This window comes from Lagenorhynchus albirostris, chromosome 1, assembly GCF_949774975.1.
Source record: "Lagenorhynchus albirostris chromosome 1, mLagAlb1.1, whole genome shotgun sequence".
Taxonomy (NCBI): domain Eukaryota; kingdom Metazoa; phylum Chordata; class Mammalia; order Artiodactyla; family Delphinidae; genus Lagenorhynchus; species Lagenorhynchus albirostris.
The window spans coordinates 125,148,010-125,172,211 of NC_083095.1; the positions used below are offsets into that span (position 1 = coordinate 125,148,010).

General features: G+C 50.9%; 1 protein-coding gene across 4 annotated transcripts in view; it reads left to right on the plus strand.

Annotated features, from left to right (window-relative positions):
- Positions 1–24,202, plus strand: part of SMAD3 (SMAD family member 3) — a 115,360-nt gene that overhangs the window by 14,454 nt on the left and 76,704 nt on the right. Inside the window, exon 1 of one of the 4 annotated variants that reach the window (XM_060152841.1) lies at positions 4,347–4,468. The exons of the other annotated variants lie outside the window; for them this stretch is intronic. Coding sequence (XP_060008824.1) covers positions 4,350–4,468 — 119 coding nt within the window. The 5' untranslated portion in view covers positions 4,347–4,349. Of the gene's footprint in view, positions 1–4,346; positions 4,469–24,202 lie in introns of those variants that run through there. 4 annotated transcript variants of the gene reach the window in all.

Genomic DNA, 24,202 nt, shown 5'->3' on the forward strand with positions numbered 1-24,202 from the left:
GGCAGCCCTCGGTTTCTCACGCCTGGATACTGCAGTAAGCCAGTTCGCTCCTTCCCTCTCTGATCCATCCCATACTCTGGATCAGGGGCCAGACTCACTGTATTAGGATGCTTTGGGCTACAAGTAACCAGAAACCCAACTAACACCTTCACCAGTGTGAGGGCTTATTATCTCCCCTAAGAAGTCTGGAGGCAGGGAGGTTTCGGGCACCAGCAAGGACTTGGGAGCCTTCCATCTTTCTGCCCTGCCATCTTCAGCCCTCATGATCCAGTGACGGCCACAGCTGCTCCAAGAGTTACTGTCTCTACACGGTTGCATCTAGCGGCGGAAAAGGCTGCTTCTCCTTTGGGGGTCTCTTAATCCAGGAAGGAAATCTTTCCCAGAAGCCTCCTGGTATCTCGCCAGTATTTTGTCACATGCAGTGGCGGCAGAAATAATGGATTGTAATAAGCCTTTTGATGTCAGAGATCCAGGCTATTTCTTTGGCTCACCAGTACCTGCAAGGCACTTAGTAAATGTCAATTAATACTTGTTGATTACTGTTTTCCTTTTCTGAGTAGACTCCTGAATACTTATCTGATGTCTTGCTGATTTCAGGGGTTATGTTGGTAAACCAATCAGGGACCAGATCTTGCCCTCAGGGAGCTTACAGTCAAGATGGAGAGACCATTATTTGTGTTCAGAATATCCAACCATGTGGGTTGTAGCAGTCTGCTGTGGGGCAGCTTAGGAACAGGTGTGAAATTGGGGCTCAGGGGGACAAATGGAAGTGAGACTCACCGAAGGGGACCATCAGGGCCTCTGAACGCTGTGCCTGAGGACGACACATTTTCCAACCTAAGCAAGGTCTTTCAAGAAGTTCGGATTTCTGTCTCCACCCCACTGCCAGTCTTGTTTTCCTGTTGACAAAATGAAGGTTAAAAATTTGCCCTTGAGTATGGAGTGGGGGCAGGGTACAGAGCTAAGCGCCTCCTGCCCCCAGGGGAAAATTTCTAAAGGTTCTTGCGGTATTTTAGCTTCGAAACCCTGTGAAATTGAATTGCATGTTTAGCGTCTTTGTGCGTCTCACTGGCTTTGAAGCTGCTGGAAACTTTCTCTGAAAGCTTATAGACGAAGAAATAAGAATTCTATAAATGTTTGGTGGTTAAAAACAAACTGCTGGCCAGTTTGTAGAATTTTGGGGTCATTTTCTGATGGAACATTCTGCAGACACGGAATACCCTGGAGTCTTCCTGTCACAGTCAGCTAATAACTGACTTCAGGTCTCCAAATGCTTTTTCATTCCAATTCAGAGAAAACAGAGCCTGTCCCAGGGCCTCATGGGCCCTTATTTTCCTATTGATCTAGGAGCTGGGCTAACTCAGGACCCCCCTGGGAAACATCTCAAAGCTACTTAAAGATGTTTGTTTCAGGTTTGCCTGTTTTTCTTGCTTGATTGAAAAAGTTGCAGTTTTGGCTTTTCTTATTAAAAGAAAAAAGGCTCTATCGCTTCAGCTGATCCGGGAGGTGGGAGTGGGGGGATTGCACACTTCAGCGCACACGTGATGTGTTGCCCTCCTGCCCTCTGCGCGAGGCCCTCACAGAGTGGCATCTCTGAGCACAGGGCCGGGCACCAAAGCAGCTGCTTTCCTTGAAAATTCTTGAGTCTCCAGGAGGAGAGGCCAGGTGAGCCTGGGCGTGAAACTCAATGAAGTGGTTCCAGGGTGAGGCTGGTTCTGTTTGACCAGCTTGAGTTCTGAAGTTAATGGTCCAAGGTCCCCACTCAGAGGGAGAGTTAGTATATGGGGAGATGGAGGCCCTGACAGCTATTCCAGGGTGTCCCCCGACCCTTTGTTTAACCGCGGCTGTGGACCAGTGGTCTCAGATGTTTACCGTCACCTGTTTATAAGAGGGAAGTGTGGTCATATTTCTATCTCTCTTGTGGGCTGCACGGTTGCCTTACTGGGGCTCATGTGGGAAGTGGTTACCGTTCAGAGGAGGGTGAAATAACAGTACTCACAAAGGGACTTTGATCCGACAATCTTTTTGAATGTCACCTTTTGACCACTGTTGTTTTTTTATTTTGATTTTTTGTCTATCAGCCTTAACTTCAGTGACGAGAAAATCAAACCACATGCTGGAGCTCGTTCTACCCAGCTGGGTATCACAGTTCAGAATTGCAGCTCAAAGTGCTTCTCCTCTCTCTGGGTTTCACTGGGGGGTTGACTTCCAGATCTGTAGTTCTGCACAGCTAGAGACCCTCAGCTTCAGCTGTTCTCTGGGCTTCCACATCTGAACATCCCAGCAATGCCTGGAACCGAACATGGGCCATTTCTTTCTATCCTCCTTCCGTGACCGACACTAGTCTTCATCTTCATCATTATCGGAGCCCCCAGGCTCAGTGAAGTGTTGAATCAGTCAGAGAACAGACACACGTGAACACGAAGGAACCTTGGCATCCCGTTTCTCTGATGAGGCTGAGGGCCCTTGGCCACTCTTTGGTGGAGCTTGGCTTTCTGGCTCCAGGAAGGTCAGCTTGGCTTCTCTGGGTATTGGTCTTCGCATCTAGAAAATGACAAGCTCCAAGAGAGAACCTCAGAGGTCTGCATCGGCTCTAATACTTCACGACACCTTTCTGCCCTCTCTTCCTTGGCTTCTGGGTTTTCACTCTTTTCTCGACGCATATATTTTCCTGGGAGGCAAGTGTAATTTTTCATCTGATGCTCTACCGTCAGAGGCAGCCCATTCCTTATTTAATTCTATTATAGTCACGGTTTAACTCACCAGATACTTATGGAGCATCTTCAGTTGTCGTTGGTGGTGGTAGTACCGCCAGACACCGTGGTCCAGGAGGTGTGAATGGCGTGTGGATTTGGACGGTCATATGTACTCCTGCTGCCTGGAGCCGCCAGGCTTCTATTCCCTATTCCCGGGCTAGGGGAAATCAGCCTTCAGGCAAAGAGGAATTCTCATTTAGCCCAAAGCACAGCCTTCCTGTGCTTCTGGGACCAGCTGCGTTGCGGCCGAGGTGCTGTAAAAATACAGGAAGGAAGGGAAGCGTGTTCACAGGTTGGTTAGAGATTTTGAAACCAACAATCAACTCTCTTATCCACAAGAAACCAGAATCCACTGCTGGCTTTCGGGCTCTCACACCCGCCGCTCGACAGAGTGCTCTTTCAAAACTGGGGTAGACTCTTTTTGCTAATGGCTTTTTCCATGAACCCCAGCCAGCCAGCAAGTATATTCTTTGAGGATTATGATTTGACCAGCACGCTCAGGAATCTTTAAAGAGAAGAACCATCTTTGTCCTCAGCTGTTTTAAGGCCAGTCAGGAGACAGCGCCTTCTAGAGATGAAGTAATGAGAGGCTGGCCACTGCAAGTACACAAGAAGTAAACAGTGGCCATTCCCGTGACCCTGCTTTTTTTGGGAGTCTGTCACCCCAGGGGCTCCTGGGTGGTGCACAGGAGAGACAACCAGAGGTGGAAGACCCCGTTTCTAGGCCTGCCCCATTGTGAACCAGCTTCGTGACCTTGGGTGAGTCACTTTGCTACCCCGGCCCCTGGTTTCCTCCTTGACAAACCAGAGGCGTTGACTTAGCAGGATTTTAATGTTTCTGCACCTTAAACATTCTAATTCTGGAGCTTGCGTTCAAAGAAATGACCAACTCTGTTAACTGATTCGGATAGTTTCAGGATCACTGTACAATCGCTCTGGGGGCTGGAGATTGGGGCCCGCCGTTGAAGACAGGATGGAAAGAGCTTTGAGGTGCGGGGTAAGCCGTGGCAGCTGGGACTCCTGCTTCCTAATGACCACATTTGGTGGTCGGGCTCACCATGGAAGGTTCTCAACCTTGGTTACTTATAAAAATTCTGATACCCAGACCACACCTCAGACCAATTCAGAATTTCTACAGGCGGGGCCTGGGAATCAGTATTTTTAAAGTTATCCAGGTGATTCTGGGGTGTGGCCAGCATTGAGAATCAACAGCCCTAGATCTTAAGTAAAGCTGTGGTTCAGTGTTCTGGGCATCTCTTTTAGGGGTAAAGTGATAGTGGTTGGTTTAAAAAAAAAAAAAGCACAGTACACAGAGAGAAAAAAAGTTCTAGATTTGAGAAGCATGTTGATTTGGTAATCACAGCTGTTGATGGTGAGTAGTTGCCCTGAGATTTGGATCCCCAGTTTTCTTTCTCTGGGTCAGTGGTTTCTCAAACATCTCTGAAGGAGTAGAACCATCTGTAGTTGGTTATTTCTGCTTGGGAAACTCAGAGTACTAAGTGGGGGGGGTGGAGCCAGGGCAGGGGCGGAGCAGGAGTGGATTAAACAGACCGTAACACGCAGCCACGCATAACACGCAGCCACGCCTTTCTCATGAAGCCAAGTCAGAGGCCCCAGCCAGCGCTGGCATACCTTAGTGTCAGATCCTTGGCGATGCCCCGGTGGACGCGAGGGGCTGTGAAAGTATGTGCTATGCCGTTTCCTGTGCCTTGGTGAGTGTCCCTGCCCTCGGTTGAGAGGATCCTACCACCCTCATCAGCCATCGCATCGAAACACTTCCGTTTATGCCCAGTCAGTTGTTCGTGCTTCCCTGCGGGGACTCCATCCCTACAGCCAAATGCAATCTGAGGGGACACAGCTGTCCAGAGTAAACATTCATGGGAAAGGACAGCTCAATTCTAATATCTTTTCAGGCAGAGGGGAGGGCATATTGTGATGGTGGTGGGATTGTGAAGGGTTCTGCTTAATGGGTGTGAAATGAGCTTCAGGAGGGAGGAGAACTTGTCGGTGTTGATTGGCCCCGAAGGGCCTCACATATGGGGAGCAGGGTCGAGGAGCTTTTCCAGTGACAGGGTTTGAGAGGTGGGTGTAGACACAGATGCCAGATGGAGGTTGTTATTTCTTAGACGAATGAGGAATCCGTCAGTCACTAAATGTTTATGAAGCAAGGCACTCAGAGAAATGGCAGATACGGCCTCTGCCCTCAGAGAGCTTACAGTCTGACTTGGGGTTTGAATACACAAGTGTGGGATAGGACGAAGGTCTTCTGTGCTGTGGGCACATGGTGAGTACCCAGGGGTTCGGAAGGAGGGGCCCTGGAATGGGTGGGACGGGACAAATAGGGATGTGGACCTGGGCTAGTGAAAGGGAGACACATGGGCCCCACTAGTGAAGTGTGCCTGTCTCCTCACTCCTAACACGACGTTGATTATCTTTGGGGAGCAGCCCCGAGGGGCACCCCATTGCCAGTAGGAGCGACTTTATGTTCTTGGCTCCCACCAAAATTCTCTGCTTTCAGGAGTCAATTTTCCTCTAGCTTTTTCCTTCTCCTGTGAGGGGTGGTCTGCCAGCCCTCTGCTTTGATGATTACCATCTGCCCACCTTAATTTCCTGCGTAGTTTCAGCTCGAAAGCCTTTCTGGACCCAGAAATATCATGTAAGATGATTGTTCTTGGTTCCAGTAGCCACCTGGCACCCTCTCAGCAGTGGCTGCATTTCAGGTATGCATGGGAATGATTATCTGTGCATCAGCGAACTCGAGTTTGTCCTGTGAGCGAGTTGTGTGATCATTGGTAAATGCAGGACTGGCTTTGTTAGGCCCTGACTGTGGCCAAGGCTGTTATTTCTCTGCGGGTAATTATTTCAGGCTTCACGGTCACAAGCTGAGCATAATCAAGGGCAGATAAGAAAGCCATATATAGAGCAAAGTACATATTTCTCGAGGTGGGCGGCAGAGGCCTCATATATATGTGTGTGTTGGTGTATGTGTGTTTAAAAAAAGACCTATATTTTCTGGGCAGTGGAACTTCAGTTTCCAGTAAACATCTCTTCCCTTTTTACTTTACCTTTTAATTTGGTGTTTATGGTCTCTGTGCTTTGAAATTGTTTTGCTGTGCTGCCAGCTCTGCCTGAAAAGGGGGGGGCGGGGAGAAAGCCAGGCCCTTGGGAAGCCATGGTTTCGATCAGAGTTCTTAGAGTTCCTCTGGCCCAGCTGATTGACGGCTCAGCGGTGATTGCTGGAGCTCATCTAGAAGAATAAAAACAGACACCTGGAGTTCGAGGTGGGAGGGGATATGCATTTATTCGTTTCTCCCCGTTACCGCCTTTATCGCGGGAGGCATCATCTATATGTAATTCTGGTCTGGGGTTTGTTTTCTCTGTTCCCCATTTGCCCACGTTGATGCTTCTGCTCTGGAAATCAGAAGTGCCCAGAGCCCCAGACCTGGAACTGATTCTCTGAGACTGTGGCTTGGAGGCTGGGCACACACGAGGCTCAGCTGTTGCTAAGTGAGAACAGCCTCGCCCAGTAGGCTTGCTGGATCCCCCGTTATTTGCTTCACCTGTTGGCGGGGGTGGAAGGCAGAGGGGCAGGCAGGGGCTGGGGAAGCCCACTGCGGAAACACGTGGGTGGAGGCCAGGTGAAATGCATGGGTGAGGGTGAAGGTCTGTGGAGGAGCGGAGAGCAGGCAGAGCTGGGAAGAAAACCCACAAGAGCAGCAGAGCTGTCGGGCTGCATCGCGGGGGCAGGCTCGAATGAGGGAAACACAGGCAGTGTTCTGCTGCTTTTTCACACCTTCTAGTTGGGCGCAGCTAGGAAGGCTGTTTCAGAATCCCCTTCAATGAACTGAGGGAGCAGCTCCCTCAGCGGTTCACACCTGGCGTCCGTCGGCACCTGGGAGCACGCCGTGTGGACAGGGCTGCTCAGACCTCTGTCGGGGTGACCTTTTCTCCGGACAGAGAGAGCCCAGTGAACTGAGAAGGGCAGGCCCTTCCTCAGGGACCCTCAGCACCTGGCTGCGCAGAGCTCCCAGGAGGCCCTGGGAGAGCATTTGACACACAGCAAACATTCTTGAGTGTGAGCACAGCCGGCAGCTTTCTCTTGCAAGGTAGGCTTTTTTTTTTTTGGCTGGGGGAAATGGCTGCTTTTGTTTTGTTTCTGTATTTCTGAAGACACCAGATTAGGAGCCCCCAGAGAGGTGAGAGAGACACCCTGAAAACCACACACCCCTTCCCGGTCAGCTCTGCCTGCCTGACGACCATTGCTGCCTGGCTGCTGTTTCAATGCACTGTCCTTTCCCCCACTTTCTCCTCCCTCTGAGCCTCTTGGTGATTCTGAATAGCAGGGAAAGCAGCCAAGTGTCCTCCTGTCTGTGACCTTCATCTGCCCCCTCCTGTGGGCGGGGTGGGGAGGGGATGCGGAGCATACTTGAGGGTTTGCAGAGCGCTTTCCCATGGTCCTGTCTTCACAGCAGCCCTGGGAGAGGCAGGGAAGTGGTCTCACCCCTATCTCGTAGGTGACGGGGACAGTCTCTGTGTTAGTGGAGAAGCAGGGACAGAGACCCTTCCACCAGTTCTTCGGCGGGGTCGTTCTTTTACTGCACCGAGTGGCCTCAAAAATAAAGGCACGAGGTGTGTGTGCTCGCGAGGGTTCTCGGTGTGTCCCTCCGATGATACCAGAGTCTTTTCCAACCGCTGTCACCGGGAAGGGGAGACACCACCATGACCTTTTATGTACTGTATTTTACAGTTTACAAAGTGCTGTCATCTACCTGATTTTATTTCATCTCTGTGACCATCTCTGGGAGTCGATGCTAGTCCAGACGAGCAAAGGGAGCCCTGGAGATGCTGAGTGACTCAGCCCAAGGCCCCCCCAGCCGGTCAGCGGCCCCGGGGGAAGGGGGCAGCACCAGCTGGATGGGGAAGTGAGAGTCCAGCGGAGCAGGGGGTGGTGAAACCAGCAGCTGGAGGCGTTGAGTTTTGCTGTCCTTGCCTCCGAAGCCGCACAGGGACATGGTTCCTGACCTGACCCTCCCCTGGAGGGCTTGACCGTGGATGCCCTGCCCTGAGTGGAAGCCTGGACCCCCAAGTGTGAGGCGGAGGCACAGCCAGGCTGAGCGAAGGGCTACCCCGAGGGAGTGGGGACAGGCTGCTTGGGAGCGGCCGGAATCGGGGTCCATCCTGCTCGGCTCACACAACCGCGAGGCCGACGTGGCAGGGCGTGTGCAAGGAAGACGGTACTTCAGAGCAGGGCGCCTCTCCTGGGGTAGTAGGAAGACCTGGAGTCTGACAGGTTTTGCTGAAAATCCCAACTCTGCAACTTAGGAGCTGTGGGCTCTCGGGACACTTGCAACACTTGGGACCTCAGCTTGAGGGTACTCACTCTGTCCTTCAGAAGCATGGGGTCCCTGCCACAGTCTCGGTCATACACAGTAGGTACTCCCCGGGTCAGAAGTGACTTGATAGGTTATCTAGTCCAACCCCTTCAACAGATGGAAACTGAGGCCCTGAGAGGAACAAGGACTTGCCCAAGGTCACAGTGAATGTGCGGCAAAGCTAGAGTTCGAGCAGGTCTCTTGATCCCCCTGCCTGGGTGTTTTGTTTACTTGTGCTTTGCCTGAATGAACCCCGGGTAGCTTTTGTTGTTAGTTCACACCCTGGCCAATAGCCCTGTCCCCGAGTAGTTAGTTTTCTTATGGAGTCAGCCAGCACCCAGGGATGAAAGTGTAAGGCCTCTGATGTCGGGTTCTTAGGGAGGGGAGAACGGGTGGGAGGACGGGGCGGAGCGGTAAACACTTTGATGCTTGCCTGATGTGAACCATCCTGGTTTTCCAAGAATGCTTGATGGTAAGCACGGTTCTGACTCTGAAATGTTCCACTCAGAGTTCTGGAGAGTAGACGTGCATTTCTCGTAAAGCCCTTGAGGCTTCTCTCTGCTGCATTCCCCACCCCCATCTCTCTAGGGCTTTAAATGATCTTTGGCTTGGGGTTGAAAGTAACCCATTACAGTGGTGAGCCTTGTGGTCCATTTTGTGCAGTGTTGTCAGGCTAAAATATTATAAACAGACCACCAAACTGTGTTTGGTCCAAGGCCAAGGACCTCCTTCTCCACTTGAGCGTTTGATTATCTGCTACAGCGTTCAGCTTTGAGTTCAGTGCAGGAATCCAGCATAATTTCTTATATTGTTACCATCTGGTTTTGTGGAGTTTTGCTTTTGATTTTAGTTGTGCCCTTTGGGAGAGAGAAACCCTACAAGTGGTGGGAAAATAAGATCCCCCTTCCTCACCCTGGCACCCCAGGCACACACACGTTGCTGCCATGGTGCTTGGGGGACGTGGCTGAACAGAATCCTCTGAACTTCTGAGCGTCCTCTTTCATTATTCCTGCTCTCCCAGCAGCCCCCGGGCCCTTGGCTACTTCACAGGGATTGCTCAGACCGGTCCCAGGTCAAAGCCTGACCTGAGATGGAGCTGCCTCCGTGGTAGTGAGGGCTGAAGGTGGTTTGGGGTGTTGCCCAGTGTGACCCGCCCTGTCCGGAGACCAACATTGCGGTGATAACGTTATGTGACCTCTTTAACAAGTGAGTCACTTGCCCTCAGATAACCACCGGTACTTTCATGGGGAACTGCTAGTACCATTGTGGCCGTGGCTATGGTTTCTGCAAAAGAAGGTGTTTTTAGAAATGAAGGTACAGAGATTGGTCTCCTTAGATTTCTTGTCATGGACTCCTGGCTCCCCAACCTTTTCCTTATCAAGACTCACCTTGTTTTCTCTTCAACTGTGTGCTTGGTACCAGTTTTAAATATTAGTAATTGGGCTTCCCTGGTGGTCCAGTGGTTGAGAGTCCGCCTGCCGATGCAGGGGACACGGGTTCGTGCCCCGGTCCGGGAAGATCCCACATGCCGCAGAGTGGCTGGGCCCGTGAGCCATGGCTGCTGAGCCTGCGCGTCCGGAGCCTGTGCTCCGCAACGGGAGAGGCCACAACAGCGAGAGGCCCGCGGACCGCAAAAGAAAAAAAAATTAGTAATTGATGATAAATAACTGACACTCTTCTCACATTCTTGGAAGACAACCTTCATATTGTTACCTCTTTTAATTTTTCATGTTATCTTCTAGAGTTGTCCGTTGGCATAAGCATTTTTGTGTAGCTGTAATCAGTATGTTAGTAAGTCTAAACAGGAAAGCAGGAACACCATCAAGTATTTACCACAAAGGGAATTTAATACAGGCCTTCGTTACACAGGTGATACAGAAGCTGAGAAGCCAAACGTGGAAAGGCGAGGTGACCCAGAGCTTAGTGGCAGGAGGTCACTCCTGGAAGAGTGGAAGAGGTGGTGTGACCGGAGCCCAGGGTCAGGGTCAGCGGTGGGCCTGTGTAGAGCAGATGCAGCTGCTTCTGTTAGAAATGCCCACCCAAGGCAGAAAGGGAGAGAGGGGAGAAATGCCCTGGCCGCTCCCTTCCTCCCACCTTCCACTCTCCCACAAGTTCCTGCTGTTGTCCAAACCCCCCAGTAGCCCCCTGACACGAGGCCTAGAAAGTCAGGAGTCAGCCCTGGGGATACAGAGCAGAGGACAGGAAGGTGAGTAAGGGATTAGAGGACACACAGCACCTGGACCAGCCTAGGGCACCAGCCTCCTGTTCTAACTTGACATTGTCATAAGCATCTCCTTGTGTCTCCACATGGTCTTAATTACACATTATTTCAAGTAGATGTACCAGAGTTAACCATTGGGAGAGTGCTTAAATGGATGATAAATCAGCGGTTCTCAAATTGTGGTCCCCAACCAGCAAGTATCAACATCACCCAGGAACTTGTTAGAGTCTCAGGCCTTACCCCAGACCTTCCCGCTCAGAACCCCTGGGCTCATGGCCCAGAAGAAGTCTGTGTTTCCTCTGGAGGACGCTGACACACGTTAAAATTTGAGAACCACTGTTACAGGTGATCCTGCTCCTCACTAAAGGTGGGGACAGGATAGTGAGGGTACTGTTGGTCAGGGGTCTTTATAGAGAGAAGTGTGGTGTGGAAGAAAAGGCCCAAGACTCCAGGGCTGTGCACCTCTAAGGTCAAGCCTTCTCCCTGCCCTTAACTTCCCTGGGTGATTGTTTTCTATTTCGTTCAGCAGCTAAAAATATCAGATCATCCCAGTGGTGGTATTATGAGGATTAAATGAAATAAGGGGCATGCTGTGCCCTATATGTTGGGTCGTCTGGAGCTTTGGGGAAGGAAATGTGGCAATAGCAGCCCACTTCTGGGCCCTAGGACATTGGCCCTGGTGCCAGAACCTGAGGGGTGTAGTCAAAAAGTCAATGATGAACACTTAGGAGGTTGAAAGTGAGCTTTAAGGCAATAGGAATCTTGGACTGAGGGTTCCAGATCTGTAGTCAAGTTTCCCCTCCCCACCCCGTTTTTATTAGTGGTGCTGACCTGACTCTGTGATTGCCACTATCTTGTCACTCTTTCTTGTCTGGCCATTTGGTGCCGTGGAAAGGACCCTGGTCTCAGGCCAGGACCCCTGGTTTCCCGTGCTGGCTGTGTCTTCTTGGGTGAGTCACTTATCTGAGCTGCGCTTTTCATATTTGTAAAATGTCCTGCCTCACTGACCATGGTGCGGATCAGGTGGGATGATGGATGTGAATTTGGCCTTGAACTTTAGCGGACCCCTTGAATATAAAGCTTTAGGGTCCACACCTCCACCGGGGCCCTTTGCCAGCCTTGCCGTCTCCATAAGCCTCTTACTCTCCTCCCAAAGCAGGAGGTGCTTCATCCAGCCACGGCAGGCATCTGCGTGCATCCTTGTTCTAACAGTGACCTGTAGGAAGGCACCAGGCCAGGGATCTTCCACACATCTTTCTCTTTCAATCCTCCCAGCAACCTTACCAAGGAGGGAGTCTTACAAGAAGTAACCAAGGCCCAGATAGCTGAAGAGGAAGGATGTAAACAAACCCAGTCCTGAGGGGACAGACTGAGGCACAGTTGGCCTCAGAGTCATCCACAGAGTTGCTGTTACTAAGAAGGGAAAGGGGAACTGGGTAAAGGTCCTGCTGACTTACGGTGATCTATCAGGCCTGCAAGTACTGTGGATGCAATTGACAAGCCAGTTGGAGCCTGGCTCCCCGACAGAGACCCACGCAGCCAGTGTTCCCATCTTATTGCCTCTGGCAGCACCTGAGAGAAACCTCTTGGATCAGTGGGAGGACCAGCCAGCATCCTCCTGCAGACCTGGATGCCTTCCACAGTTAATGGCTGAGGAAGCTGAGGCTTAGAGAAGTCAAATGGTTTACCTGAGGTCACCCAGGCCAGGAATCTGAGCCCAGATCGCATCCTTTCTGGTCCAGGGCTCTTTGCATGACCCCAAGTGTTTCCTAGATCCAGGCCTGACCAGCACTTGGCAGTTTTCCATAAGCTTTCCCAGCCTCCCTCTGGGGGTCCTCAGGGTAGGCAGTAGGTCTGCCTGAGGCGGCTGGCGTTGGGTGGTCTGCGGTGTGACAAGTCCAGTGAATCAGCCTAAATCCAGGGGAGGTCAGAAGATGCGTTATCCTCCAGCCAGCAGACATTATCCTGCTGTTTGGGTTGCAACTAGAAGTGACATCAGGATGGGATGTGAAGCCTCTGGGACGGGAGGACACGCTGCTTCCATTCATCCCACACTTGGGGGTCAGTGGGGGCCGTCTTCCCACCTGTTAGCTCCTCCCAGGCAGGGCTGAGGGCGTCTACCTAGCCATCTCCTAAGGTAGACTCAGCACTAAACAATCTTATTGTGCAAGCTCTGCTCAGAATCGCTGCCCTGAGGAGAAGGCTGGGGCAGGGCAGGGCAGGGTGTGTTAACATGGAACGGGCCTGCTCAGGCAGGTCCTAAGGGCTCTAAATAACTGTGTTGGAGGCAGAACCTGAGCTTTTAACTCAGTAAATACATGGTATTTCGAATATAGCCCGGATGATCTGAGGATCACAATTACCTGAGATCTGCCTTACAGGCACTTAGGGAAACAAACGGGGGCTGCGTGCTAACCTAGGTAAGGACGCTGCCCCACACCTTACACTGAGGTATCTCAGTGACGCCTTCGCGGTAATTCTTTATTTAAATCCTGGCAGGCTGCAACTGACTTAATGTTCCAGAACTTTTGGAGTCCGTCGCTCTCTTTTTTCTTTCGTTTCCTAGACTTCAGTGCACTTGGGTTTTAACCCAGCTCTGCTACCGGCCTCTGGGCGGACATCCGGGCCGCATGGAGGGGTGTCTAGAAAACTCTTCCATGTGTCTCCTCTGCCCTCCACGGTACTCACAGAAAACTTCACTACTGATGCTTCTGATCAGTAGGGTGTGTGTGTGTGTGTGTGTTTTTGTGTGTGTGTGTGTGTGTGTGTGTGTGTGTGTTGGGCTGGGAGAAATGGTGATTTCTCCACACCCAGCAATGCTCATATTCTCAGGACACCAACTGGACGTTAACAGTTTAAGTCAATTCTGGCACTCTCTACCTGCAGATAGCATCGGATCCCACAGATAAGAGCTCAGTCCCACAGGCCTGCTGCCCTCCCCAACCCCCCCCCAGCCCAACTTCAGATGCCAATCACAAGCCCAGGTTGACACCTGTGCTTCTGACCCACCAGCTATTGATCGGAGGTTCCCACTGCCCCCTCCTAGGGTTCAGTTAATTTGCTAGAGTGGCTCACAGAACTCAGGAAAACATTCTACTGGTTTATTATGAAGGATATAACTCGGGAATAGCCGCATGGCAGAGACGCACAGGGCGAGGTATGCGGGAAGGAGCTCGGAGCATCGTGCTCTCCCTGGACACGCAGCTTTCCCCTCATCTCCACGTGTTCAGCAACCCAGAAGCTCTCTGAACCCGGTCCTTTTGGGTTTTTATGGAGGCTTCATTACGTAGGCATGATTGATTAAATTATTGCCCATTGGTGATTAATTCAGCCTCTAACCTGTCTCCCTTCTCTGGAGGTGGGGGCAGGATTGGGGGGGGGGCTAAGGCTGAAAGTTCCTACCTTCTAATCGCAAGGTTGGTTTCCCTGGCAACCAGCCCCTTATCCATGGAGGCTTTGCATCAACTCAGGTGTGGTCGAAAGGGGCTTGTTATGAATCACTAAAAGATGCCCATTTCACCTTTGTGGCTCTGGAGCTATTTCAGGAACTGGGAACAAAAACTATTATAACAAAAGATACGCCTGTGGCTCTTATGTAGGAAATTACAAGGATTTTAGAAGCTACGTTCCAAATATATATTTCTTACTGTAAATCACAATATTACAAGCAGCCTCAGCGGGAGCTGGTGATAAGCTCAGAGAAGACAGCCTGAGTCGGCTGGGCGGGTCTTGGGCAAGTCACATCACTTCTCGTGCCTCAGTTTATCCAGCAGTAAAATGGGAATAATGATTGCTGTCTCTTAGGGTCGTTGTGAGATTGAGTTAATGCATATACAAAGCTTAGCGCAGTTTGTCACCTTGCTAAGAGTCGGTACATGGTTGGTCCCTTCTTCCCTTCCCTTGGTGTTTACCAGATCAAAAGCTGCTGGTTGCCCACGTAACTTGCTTTACTGTGTTGACAAAGGAACTGTCACACAATATGGCAGCCTCAGAAAGGGTAAAAAATGCCAGGGAAGTGTTCCAGCCCATCAGATGCTGAGCTGGGTAAGCTTTGTAATACAGATCCTTTTTGTGTTTCAGTATTGGAGCCTGTTGCGAACATTTCTCGGACCCACAGACTCTGGGGGTGGGGACTTAAGCTAATTTGGCTTTAGACCAACCTGCCAGCACAGGAAAGGACAGACCTGGTGGTGGTCTTGAGGCTGCCCTTGACGCAGGTATGCCTGGCATCAAGGCCAGCTTCACAGGCACGCGGTATGTGGTGTCACAGAGCCCCACGCTCAGGAGGGCCCTGTGCTTGGTTTAATGCCTGTTGTTGACATCTTGAGGTTCTTAATTTTCTTTGAGCTGGTGTTTTGTAAGCGAAGCCCAGTAGACAGTGGACATGCATGTGAGGTAGGAGCGATCCACCCTGACAGTCCTGAGCTTGAACCAGAGCTTGTTTGGGATACAGAAAGAAGGTGATGTCATTCTAAGAAACATCGACCACCAAGGAATCCCATCATGTGCTTTCTTACTCGTGTTGCTTCCTGGTGTTAGCTAATCCCTCACCCCGAAAATGATGACATACAATGAAAAGGAAAGATCAGGCAACCCAGAGTGCCTTTTCCCTTCAGCTTTTCCCTACTCATCAGTAAGCAGCAAGGGGGGAGTGTCGGTAGAATGTGCACCTATCAAGAAATGAAGTGAAAACAGTGGGGTTAGTTTTATGCAGTGTTGCTTTTGGTCTGGTAAGTCATATGATGTATATGTGTATCTAAGCTGTGAAATACAAATGGTGCAATTTTGATGATTTCACATACTAGTTAAATGCTCTTTTGTTTGCATTCAAAACTTGGCATTGCACGATATAAACATGAATGGCAAAATTCATGCCAGTAATTTAAAGTTTTAATATTTCTTGACTTAGAATGATATTAAATAGGAAAAAAACCCCAAACCAACCAAAACAAAAACCCACTACCGCAAGTCAAGAGAGACACTCTGGAAGAAAGGGGAAAACTTTTAGATTTTAATACCATTAATGATACAATTTTCCTGCTTTTTGCTCAGGGCTCTACACTGTCATTTTGCACTGTGCCCCACAAATTATGTAGCTGACGCTGGCTAGCATCCTGGGACTCGGGGGTCTCAGGCTGGTCTTGCACACACAGGTCCTTTGCTAGATCTACTCTCTTCCAGGTTGTGGAGCCAAGAAACAACATATGGATAAGTGAGCACTGGCACTTACTCTGAAGATTCCAGGCTGTTCCAGGTGATGGGGGGGTCTGTTGTTGATAGAGATCACAGTTGAGGAATTTCAGAGGCTACAAACATACCCTCGTTGGAGATGTTTTGCAGGCCTGCTGTGCATTCACTCTTGCAAATTGTTGAGCAGGCTAGTGTAGGGGCACAAGCCAGCAGTGGGCTGAGAGACCCCCACTTGGAATCCCAGCTCTGGCTTGGTCTCCTGGGGCAAGTCGTTTCTTCCTGGATCGGTTTTCTCATCGGGCAGTCCTCGGTCTCTCAGTTGTAGTGTAACTGTTAAAGAGTGTGAGCTACTTGGAGGCCGAATTCTTGGGTCAAATCGCCTCTCCACCTCTTAACTAGTTATTGGACCTTAGGCAGGTTGTTCAAGCCCCCTGGACCCTCAGTCTCCCTGCCTGTAAAATGGTATGAAATGAGTGCAGGGAAAGGAGCTAATATCGTGTCTCGTACATGGTGTTGAATATATGATAGCAATGGTCATGATGGTGAAAAGGTAAATAATCCTTAGATGTTCTAGGACCGAAGGATTAGCGTCTTCAGGGTCTAACTTGAGAGATTCTGTATGAGAGCCCGGGGAGCCTCTGCCTCAGACTTCTAAGCAGCTCTTTAGACTGTGTGGTTTTCTGGGTTTTTTTGTGTGTTTTTTTTTTTGTTAATATTTATTTATTTATTTGACTGCACTGAGTCTTAGTTAAGGCATGCAGGATCTTTAGTTGCGACATGTGGGATCTAGTTGCCTGACCAGGGATTGAACCCGCCCCAACCCCCGCATTGGGAGTGTGGAGTCTTAGCCACTGGACCCTCAGGGAAGTCCCTAGACTGTGTTTTTAGAAGTTACCAGAATGAGAGAAAAATTGTTGTGTTTGGAATTTGAAGATCTGGGTCCTTGTCCTTCCATCCTCTGTCACCCCGAGTCACGTGACTTCTGACAGTCCCTTCCCCACCAAGCCTCACTTTCCTCACCTGTGAAATGGGTCTGCCTGCCTTACAGGTTGGGGCCCATTTGAGATGACGTATGTAGCAATCTTTCTTTAGCTTAAATTCAAGGTGCTGTGTTGGGAAGAGCTCTCCGGTGAACGCTCACTAGTGTCAGGAGATAAGCAGCAGCTACATTGCTCGGGCCTCCGTCCTTGATCCCTGAGATCAGAGATGTACCCTAAACTGTCCCAGGAGCAGGTTAAAAAAGAAGGAAGGAGGGAGAAAAAAAGAGAAAGCAAACCAGCAGAATTTGGAATTGTTCCTCAAACCACAATCGCAGGTTTCAGGGACTCGGAAAGGGGTGCAGCCCAGCCTTGTTGGCGAGAAACGTCAGATGTTGGGAAGAGAAAGGCCTCTCTTACTGTAGCAGGGTTTCTCACCGGCCCCTGCCTATTAAGCCCCGGTAGCTTGTCACTCCCTGGCTAACAGCTTGGCAGCACAGAGGCAAACCACAGAGTACATTTGAGGCCCAGATCTGCTCATTTCGAGGGTGGGGCCGCGTTTTTCTCCTGCCACAGAGAGCTAATTAAAGAAAACAAGCTATGGGAGTTGGGAGAAGACTGGCCACAGAGCACTTGGGGAGGATTGCTTTGGTTGTAGAGGCCTCCACAGCCCCCAGAAAACAGGTGGAAGTGGGCATCCGGGCCCCCGTGCATCCCCCGTGGAGCTCCGAGGACCCACTGGGAGACCTGGATGCCTACAGTAGGGGGGCCTGCATGGGATGGGAGGGTGATCTTGGTCTGTGAGGGGACCAACTGGAAGAAGTTCAAGCTACCCGTCAAAGCGGGACAGTGTTTTGAAATGCTTCACAAATGTTGACTTGTGCCCCAAATTGAGGACAGAGCCTACGTTAGTTCTGTAACAGTAATTCACATCTCTGTGGCACTTTTGATTCTGGTACCAGCCTTAGGGAAAGTGGCTGTGACTTCTAACCAAGAGCAGAGTGACACTCAAAGAGGGGGCTCTTCGAAGTCTCAGGGCTGGAAAGTGGGGTAAGGACTCAGGACTTCTGTCTCCAGGTGGAGCCTGCTGATTACAAGGAGGGGAAAGCAAACATCAGCTCCACGGGCTTGGAACAAACGCCGTCGTCCAGGATTAGAGCCCGCCTCTTAACAGCCGCGCACTGTTTTATGGAGCAGGTCTATTGCTGCAACAGGGATGGTGTAAGTTGAATTGTGTTTTAAGTGTACCAGGAAAACCATTTCAAGGAATCCTGTTGTGAGTCATTTTGAAAAATGAAGAATTACACGATCTCCCCAGCAACGTTCTATGTTGGTACATTCAAGGAGCCAGATGGCTTACAAGAGGGGTCCCACTGTTTTGCTAGCTTGTGTTGTCGCCGCCTAAGGATGGTTTACTCCTCAGGTGCTCCGAGGGGTTCTCACATCCTGGAGAACTGGGGGAAGATGCAGTACCTGGACAGAATGTTTTTTTTTGGTTTTTTTTTGTTTTTTTTTTTTGCGGTACAGGGGCCTCTCTCTGTTGTGGCCTCTCCCTTTGCGGAGCACAGGCTCCGGACGCGCAGGCCCAGCGGCCACGGCTCACAGGCCCAGCCGCTACGCGGCATGTGGGATCTTTCCAGACCGGGGCACGAACCCGTGTCCCCTGCATCGGCAGGTGGACTCTCAACCACTGCGCCACCAGGGAAGCCCTGGGCAGAATGTTTTGATTCACTTATTCAAAGAAGCTGGGGCCTATGTAGGGCCTCAGGGGGCATCCAGGCCAGGGATTCTCGAGTGAGGCGTGCTAGGAGGAATTCTTTTAGTGATGGTAATGACGATGAGAATGAAGCTGTTGTTAATTAAGCACTTAGTGTCTGCCTGGGACCTTACATAGATTATCTCATTTAATTATTACTACTAACAATACTGAAGTTTGTGAATGATTTCCTTAGCAGTTAATTCAAAGGCATAGTCCCCTATACAGTGGAATATTTTTTAGCCAGGAAATGAAGTACATGCTGCACCACGGATGAACCTTGAAAACGTTATGCTGAGTGCAAGACGCCAGGCGCGCAAGGCCGTGTGCTGTATGATTCCATTTACACGAACTATCTAGCATAGGCCGGTTCATAGAGATAGGAAGCAGATTAATGGTTGCCGGGGGGTTGAGATGAGGTGGAATGGGGCGTAGCGACTGCCTCATGGGTACAGTGTTTTCTTTAGGGGTGAGCACGACATTGTGCATGAACTGATGCCGTTGGGTCGTACACATTACAGTGGTTAAAGTGGTAACTCTTCCCATTATGTGCGTTTTATCACAATGTATATTTTAATCAGTGTATTTTCCTCATGGTGGCTCTCTCACCGACTTGGGTTCAGATATGCCGTGTTGAGTGGGAGAGAAAGGGAGGGGGTCGTTCCTGTGTGCGGTGAGGCTGAAGCAAGCTTAGGGCTTTCCAATTCAGGCTCCACCTTTAGGAGAAACCAGAGACCCAGAGAGGGCTAGTGACTCACCCAAGGGCACAGAGCAAAGTACCTGGAGTTGGGATATAGAGTCTAGCCTTTCTCACTTTTCATCGGGAAAATCACAGTGGAAAAGTGCTTTTTGTGCCGCTGGGTAAATTCTGGGCCGCAGAAGTTCAGCTCTGTTCCACCTGATGTTTTGTCCCTTCCTTGGGTTCCTGGAGAAACTGTCTGTCCCTCGCTGGTAGAACAGCCCCTGGACTGACTCAGCTGTCAGGAGGTCCTCAGCCAGAGACCTGGGTTGTGTCCCTGGGCGTGTGTCTGGAACAATTCCAGTTGTGCTGCTTCATCTCAGCATTGAGGTAAAGGAACGAGTTATATGTGAACACATACGTTTGGTGTTTGATGGGGGACTTACCACGTGACCCTGCTTCTTCTTTTCTTTTCTTTTTGACTGTGAACATCTGACACTACAGGAAATAAGAAACTTTCCAGTACCTAATTTGTGCTCACTCTACTTTCAAACCCTCTTGGCCCCAGCACAGCGTAAATGAAACTGTAGCTTATAGTAATATTTATGTATGGGAGTCAATGAGCTGTTTAAATGCTTGAATGTCAGAAAAGGTTTCAAATTTAGCAAGCCCCCAGGCTCTCCCACCCTCTGGTTATGTAGATAGGCCTGCCTGCTCTCTTAAGGCAGGCTCTAGCCTCCTGTCCCAGTTGGTGGCAAGACAGCGATGATGAGGAGGATGAGGATGCCATTTAAAGAGACTGAGCTATAATGGAATTCAATGTCTATTTAATCCTTAGGAGAAGGGAAGTCGAGTTCCAGAATCTTGGAGGTTAGACTCTTGGGAAGATCCAGGGGCAAGGAATGACAGGACCTGAGTTTTATTAGTGACGTGACCTTAGCAAGATGGTCTAAAGTCTCTAAGCTGGGGCTTCCTCCCCTTGGCCTGTGAATAATATCCCAGCTTCTCCCACGTCCTGGAGCTGGTGTGAGCATCTGAGTGAGGTGATGGATGTGAAAGTGCTTCGTTAGCTGTCAAGGCGCTCACCGAAGTGGCTTATGAAGCCATGGGGCCGAGGGACCGAAAGGAAGAATGAAGAACGAATGAGAACTGGTTTGTGTTGGGAGCTGTGGAGCAGAATGGGCCTTCGCTTTTGGGGGAGCCTTATCGTGGGAAGCAGCACTTGGCGTGCGTGGTTATTTATTTCTGCCATCAGTCCAGCAGGGCTCTGAGGCCCCTGCTCTGTCGAAGGCAGTGTGAGTCAAACCCAGTTCCTGCCCTCCAGGAGTTCACAGTGTAATTGTGTTTTCATGGGTCACCTGGAAGGCAGTACTTGAGAGGGAGTGCAGGTGACCCAGTGCAGCCCCCAGGCCTACCACCCGCTGCTGTGCTATTCAAATCAGAGTCCTTGCGGAAATGCTTGTGTGTGCGTGTGCGTGTGTGTGTAGGATGAGTCAGATTTACTCACTGTTTTTTCCCTATTGAAACTCATTATGCTCACACACACACAGCAGTCATGCACTTGCTCAGAAGTGTGTGAAAACCACATAAAATGTGCAAAGTGTGGCCCTTTTGAAAGTATGTCTGACATCCACCTTCTCTGGAGCAGGGATGGATTTGTGAAGGTTCTGATCTTTCCTCATCTGCGGGAACTTGTTTGCCCCAGTTGCTGGCTCAGGACCAGCCCAGGCTGACCTGTGTGGGTGAGGTACAGATGGGAGCAAGGCCCCGGGGAATTCTGTTAGGTGAGTTCTGACCCTCTTGGTGGTCCTGGTTGGTCTGTAGCAGGCGGTGGCCTAGGACGGACTGGGCAGAACCGGACAGGACACCCTGTATTTCTGTAGACAAGGTACTCAGGGCCCATCGCGCTTGGTATTTAAGATCCTCTTAAGATCCTTAAGTTCAGCTCTGTTCCACCTGATGTTTTGTACCTTCCTTGGGTTCCTGGAGAAACTGTCTGTCCCTCGCTGGTAGAACAGCCCCTGGACTGACTCAGCTGTCAGCTGACTCTAGGGCTGCCCGTTCTGTGGGTCGACCTTGTGTCTGGCCCTCTGCTCCCACCAGCTGAGGCCCCTCATAACACCCCCCCACCCCAAACCAGCCTGCCGTCCCCACGCCCCCCGCCTGGCTGGGGCTCACCCTTACGTTTCCTGGGGTGCGTTCCCCGACTCCTCTGTCCCTTTCTGCCTTTAAAACTTAGAAGTGAGTCTCACCTCCTCTCACATTTTCCTCGACTGTCCCAGCTCACTGTGACCCCCTCCCCTTTCTCTAAACTGTCTCCTGAATCACTCCTGGGTCTGGCACATAATACTTCTGAATGCACGAGCTTGGCCCTTCTCCGCGGGGGATACCTCGTCTGCGTGTCCTTCATCCTCCCAAATGTCATCACCACCTTACCTCGTACGGGAGCTGTGTCTCAGGCGCGTTTTTTCGCTCCTGCCCCACTTCCCGCCACCCTGTGGAAGAGGGGTTAGACAGGCCTGGCCACTTCTTCCTGTTCGATGTGGCTTCAGACCTGTCACAGAGCCTCCATGGGACTCACTTTATGCCACACACCGTGTGGACAGTTAGAGCCACCCTGCCTACACCGGAGGCGACCGTGGTGATCGGGAGAGAGCGAGGGATGGGAGAGCGTTTTGCAAACCTGCAGAGCACTGCGTAGACATGAGTTGTTAATGGCCTTGTGGGTATTCTGTCAATAGCTGTGACCTGACGTTAATGCTGGCTTGAGCAAGGGGCCTCAGGGAGAGCTACCCTACGCCACTGACCCAGAGTCTAGGACCCCTGAGTTCCACTCACCATCCCTGGGCCCCAGTTTTCTCAGCTCCACCACCCTTTCCAGCTCTGATGCTGGTGGTCATGGTGCTGTTTGGGGGAGGGGGCGGCAGGTGTGGACTCCCCACTCCTGCGTGGCAGGAACTCAGCTGAGGCAACCAGGAAGGTTTCCTCTAACCATTCGTGCTTGTGGGTTGGCCATGGCAGCTTTGATGTCACCTTGAGGGACCACCCTGGACCTCTTTCTTTGTGCCAAGCCTATGGCTAGATCTCCATAAGCACTCGCTTTGACTGTTAGGAGAGGCTGTTTGCACTATTTAAGGTGGCAGAACTATTTCACCCTTTCCAGAGGTGTTGACATTTAAGGATGCTTGGGGGTCATGGTACAGAAGTAGAGGCAGGAAACCTGGAGGAAGGAAAGGGGCTGGTTGCTGAGAACGTGTGTGTAACAGGTTTCGACTTTCAGAAGTGTCTGCCTCGGCTGGTTTTGTAGTGGTGGCAGTCAAAGGCAGGAAGAGAGATAAGATCAGATTTCAGGATTTTCACCCGCCCCACCCCCATTTTTGACAGCTGAGAGCTCTTCCAGGGCAGGGACTGGGTATCTTTCAACTTTTCTGACCCCTGAGCCTGGCACAATACTTGGTATTTCAGCATACTCAGTGAATGTTTGAATGAATGAATAACTTTCCACTTCTTATCACAGCAGTAGTGTCAATGAATATATAAAGCCATGGTTAGTAGCAGGTCTGATGGGTTAAGAAATACTAACCAACATTTCTGATTATAGAAGAAGATGGAGCTTCTAGGAAGAAAGGTTGGCCCTTTGAAGCTGTCCTCTGTGTCCCCATTCTTGTGCATTTTGTGGTCACCCTTCCATATTCCTGAGTTCAGGAACACCTCGGACTAGAAAGGAGTGAAGGCCCCGTTTTCCTCGGTTCCCAGGAGGGACTTTAATGTGTCCTGCACACGCTCAGTGATAAAAATTCATACCAATTGTGAGCAGTGCCCTTTTTCCAGTTGACTTCGCATTAGCCCCGCTCCGTCTGGCAGGTGCTGTAGGCAGATAACCTTGGCAGGGGGCTTGGCACGATGGCAGAGTTTACACCGGATTGCTGTATTCCATGCTATCTTGTTATCTCGTTTCCTCGATGGTCATTGTCACACAAGAAAGTACTTCCTCTGTGGGCTTCCCTTCACAGAGACCTGTGGGCATAGATAAATTCGTAAACTGCATTGCACGAGTGAAACCATTTCTGTTAAGAGCTGGGGGTCCTGCTGAAAGCCTCCTCAGAGAAGCTCTCCTTTCCCCAGGAGCATTTCTTCTGGCTCCCAAGGCCCAGTTCTTCCCCCACTTTTGGTTTGGCTACCGGCTTCTCACGTGAGAGTTGTCGAGAGGACAGAGGGTGTGGCATCCCATGTGCAGACTTCTTTGAGAGTTTGATCTTTCGGGATGTCCCAGTGGCCGCTTTTCCTGATCTGCTTCCTGTTTTCTCCCAGGGGTCTCAGTATCGAGCTGCCTGCAGCTCTGTCTCCCCTACCCAAGCCCTGCTGCCTTGATTCTATGGCCAGGACCCCAAAGAATAAGCCCCGGCCTGGAGTTTTTGTCTCAGCTCTGCCGTGTGACCTTGGGCAAGCTACTTGATTTCTCTGATCCTCAGTTTGCTCCTGTGAAAAGAAAAAGGTTGGCCAGGGTGTTCTCCGAAGTCCCTGCCATTCCTGTCCTTCCTCTCGGCAGGGAAGTGCTACCTCTGTCCTGCAGTGGAAACGGAGGCTGCGGGGGCAGGTTGGGCGAGGTCATGGTTTACATCCGTGGCCGCAGCGGAGACTCTGGACCTTGACCTGTAGGCAGTGAGTCCAGGATGCTGAGGAGCTGGGGGGTGGGGGTGGTGTAGGGTAAGCAGAGCCCCTCTGGGAGGCGAGTGGTGTTACTCAGCCCTGAGGAATGCCGAGGCATGGCTGAGCTCGGGCAGGGCTGCTGAGAGCCCTGTGGCTGTAACCATGGGCAGAATTTCATGGCCTTGAAGAATGGCTACTGTATAGACCAGTGATAAATATTAGTCACCCTGGCAGCTGAAGGGGTTTCCCGTGCTGCATATTTGACAAAAAGGGAAAGCCTTCCTCCCTGACGGCACGAGAGGGAGAAACAAATGTGTCTCTGGGCGCAGGTGCCAAGAAATCCTCTTATTCGGATGCCCTGGCTGGAGATCCCATGGGATTTTCTACCACCAGTGACCCGTCTCTGCCTGAAGCCGCACAGGGCCTGCGAATGTCCCTTGAGATCTCTCCTGGGCCACTTCTTGGGGCCTTGCTTGAGCACATCCCGAATCTGAGCCTTGAGCTGCCCTCCTCCCCTGCACCCTCCCTGCTGCCCTCCTCCCCTGCACCCTCCCTGCTATCTGCTCAGCCTCTTCCAGTCTTCCCTTGCTCGGTGAAAGGA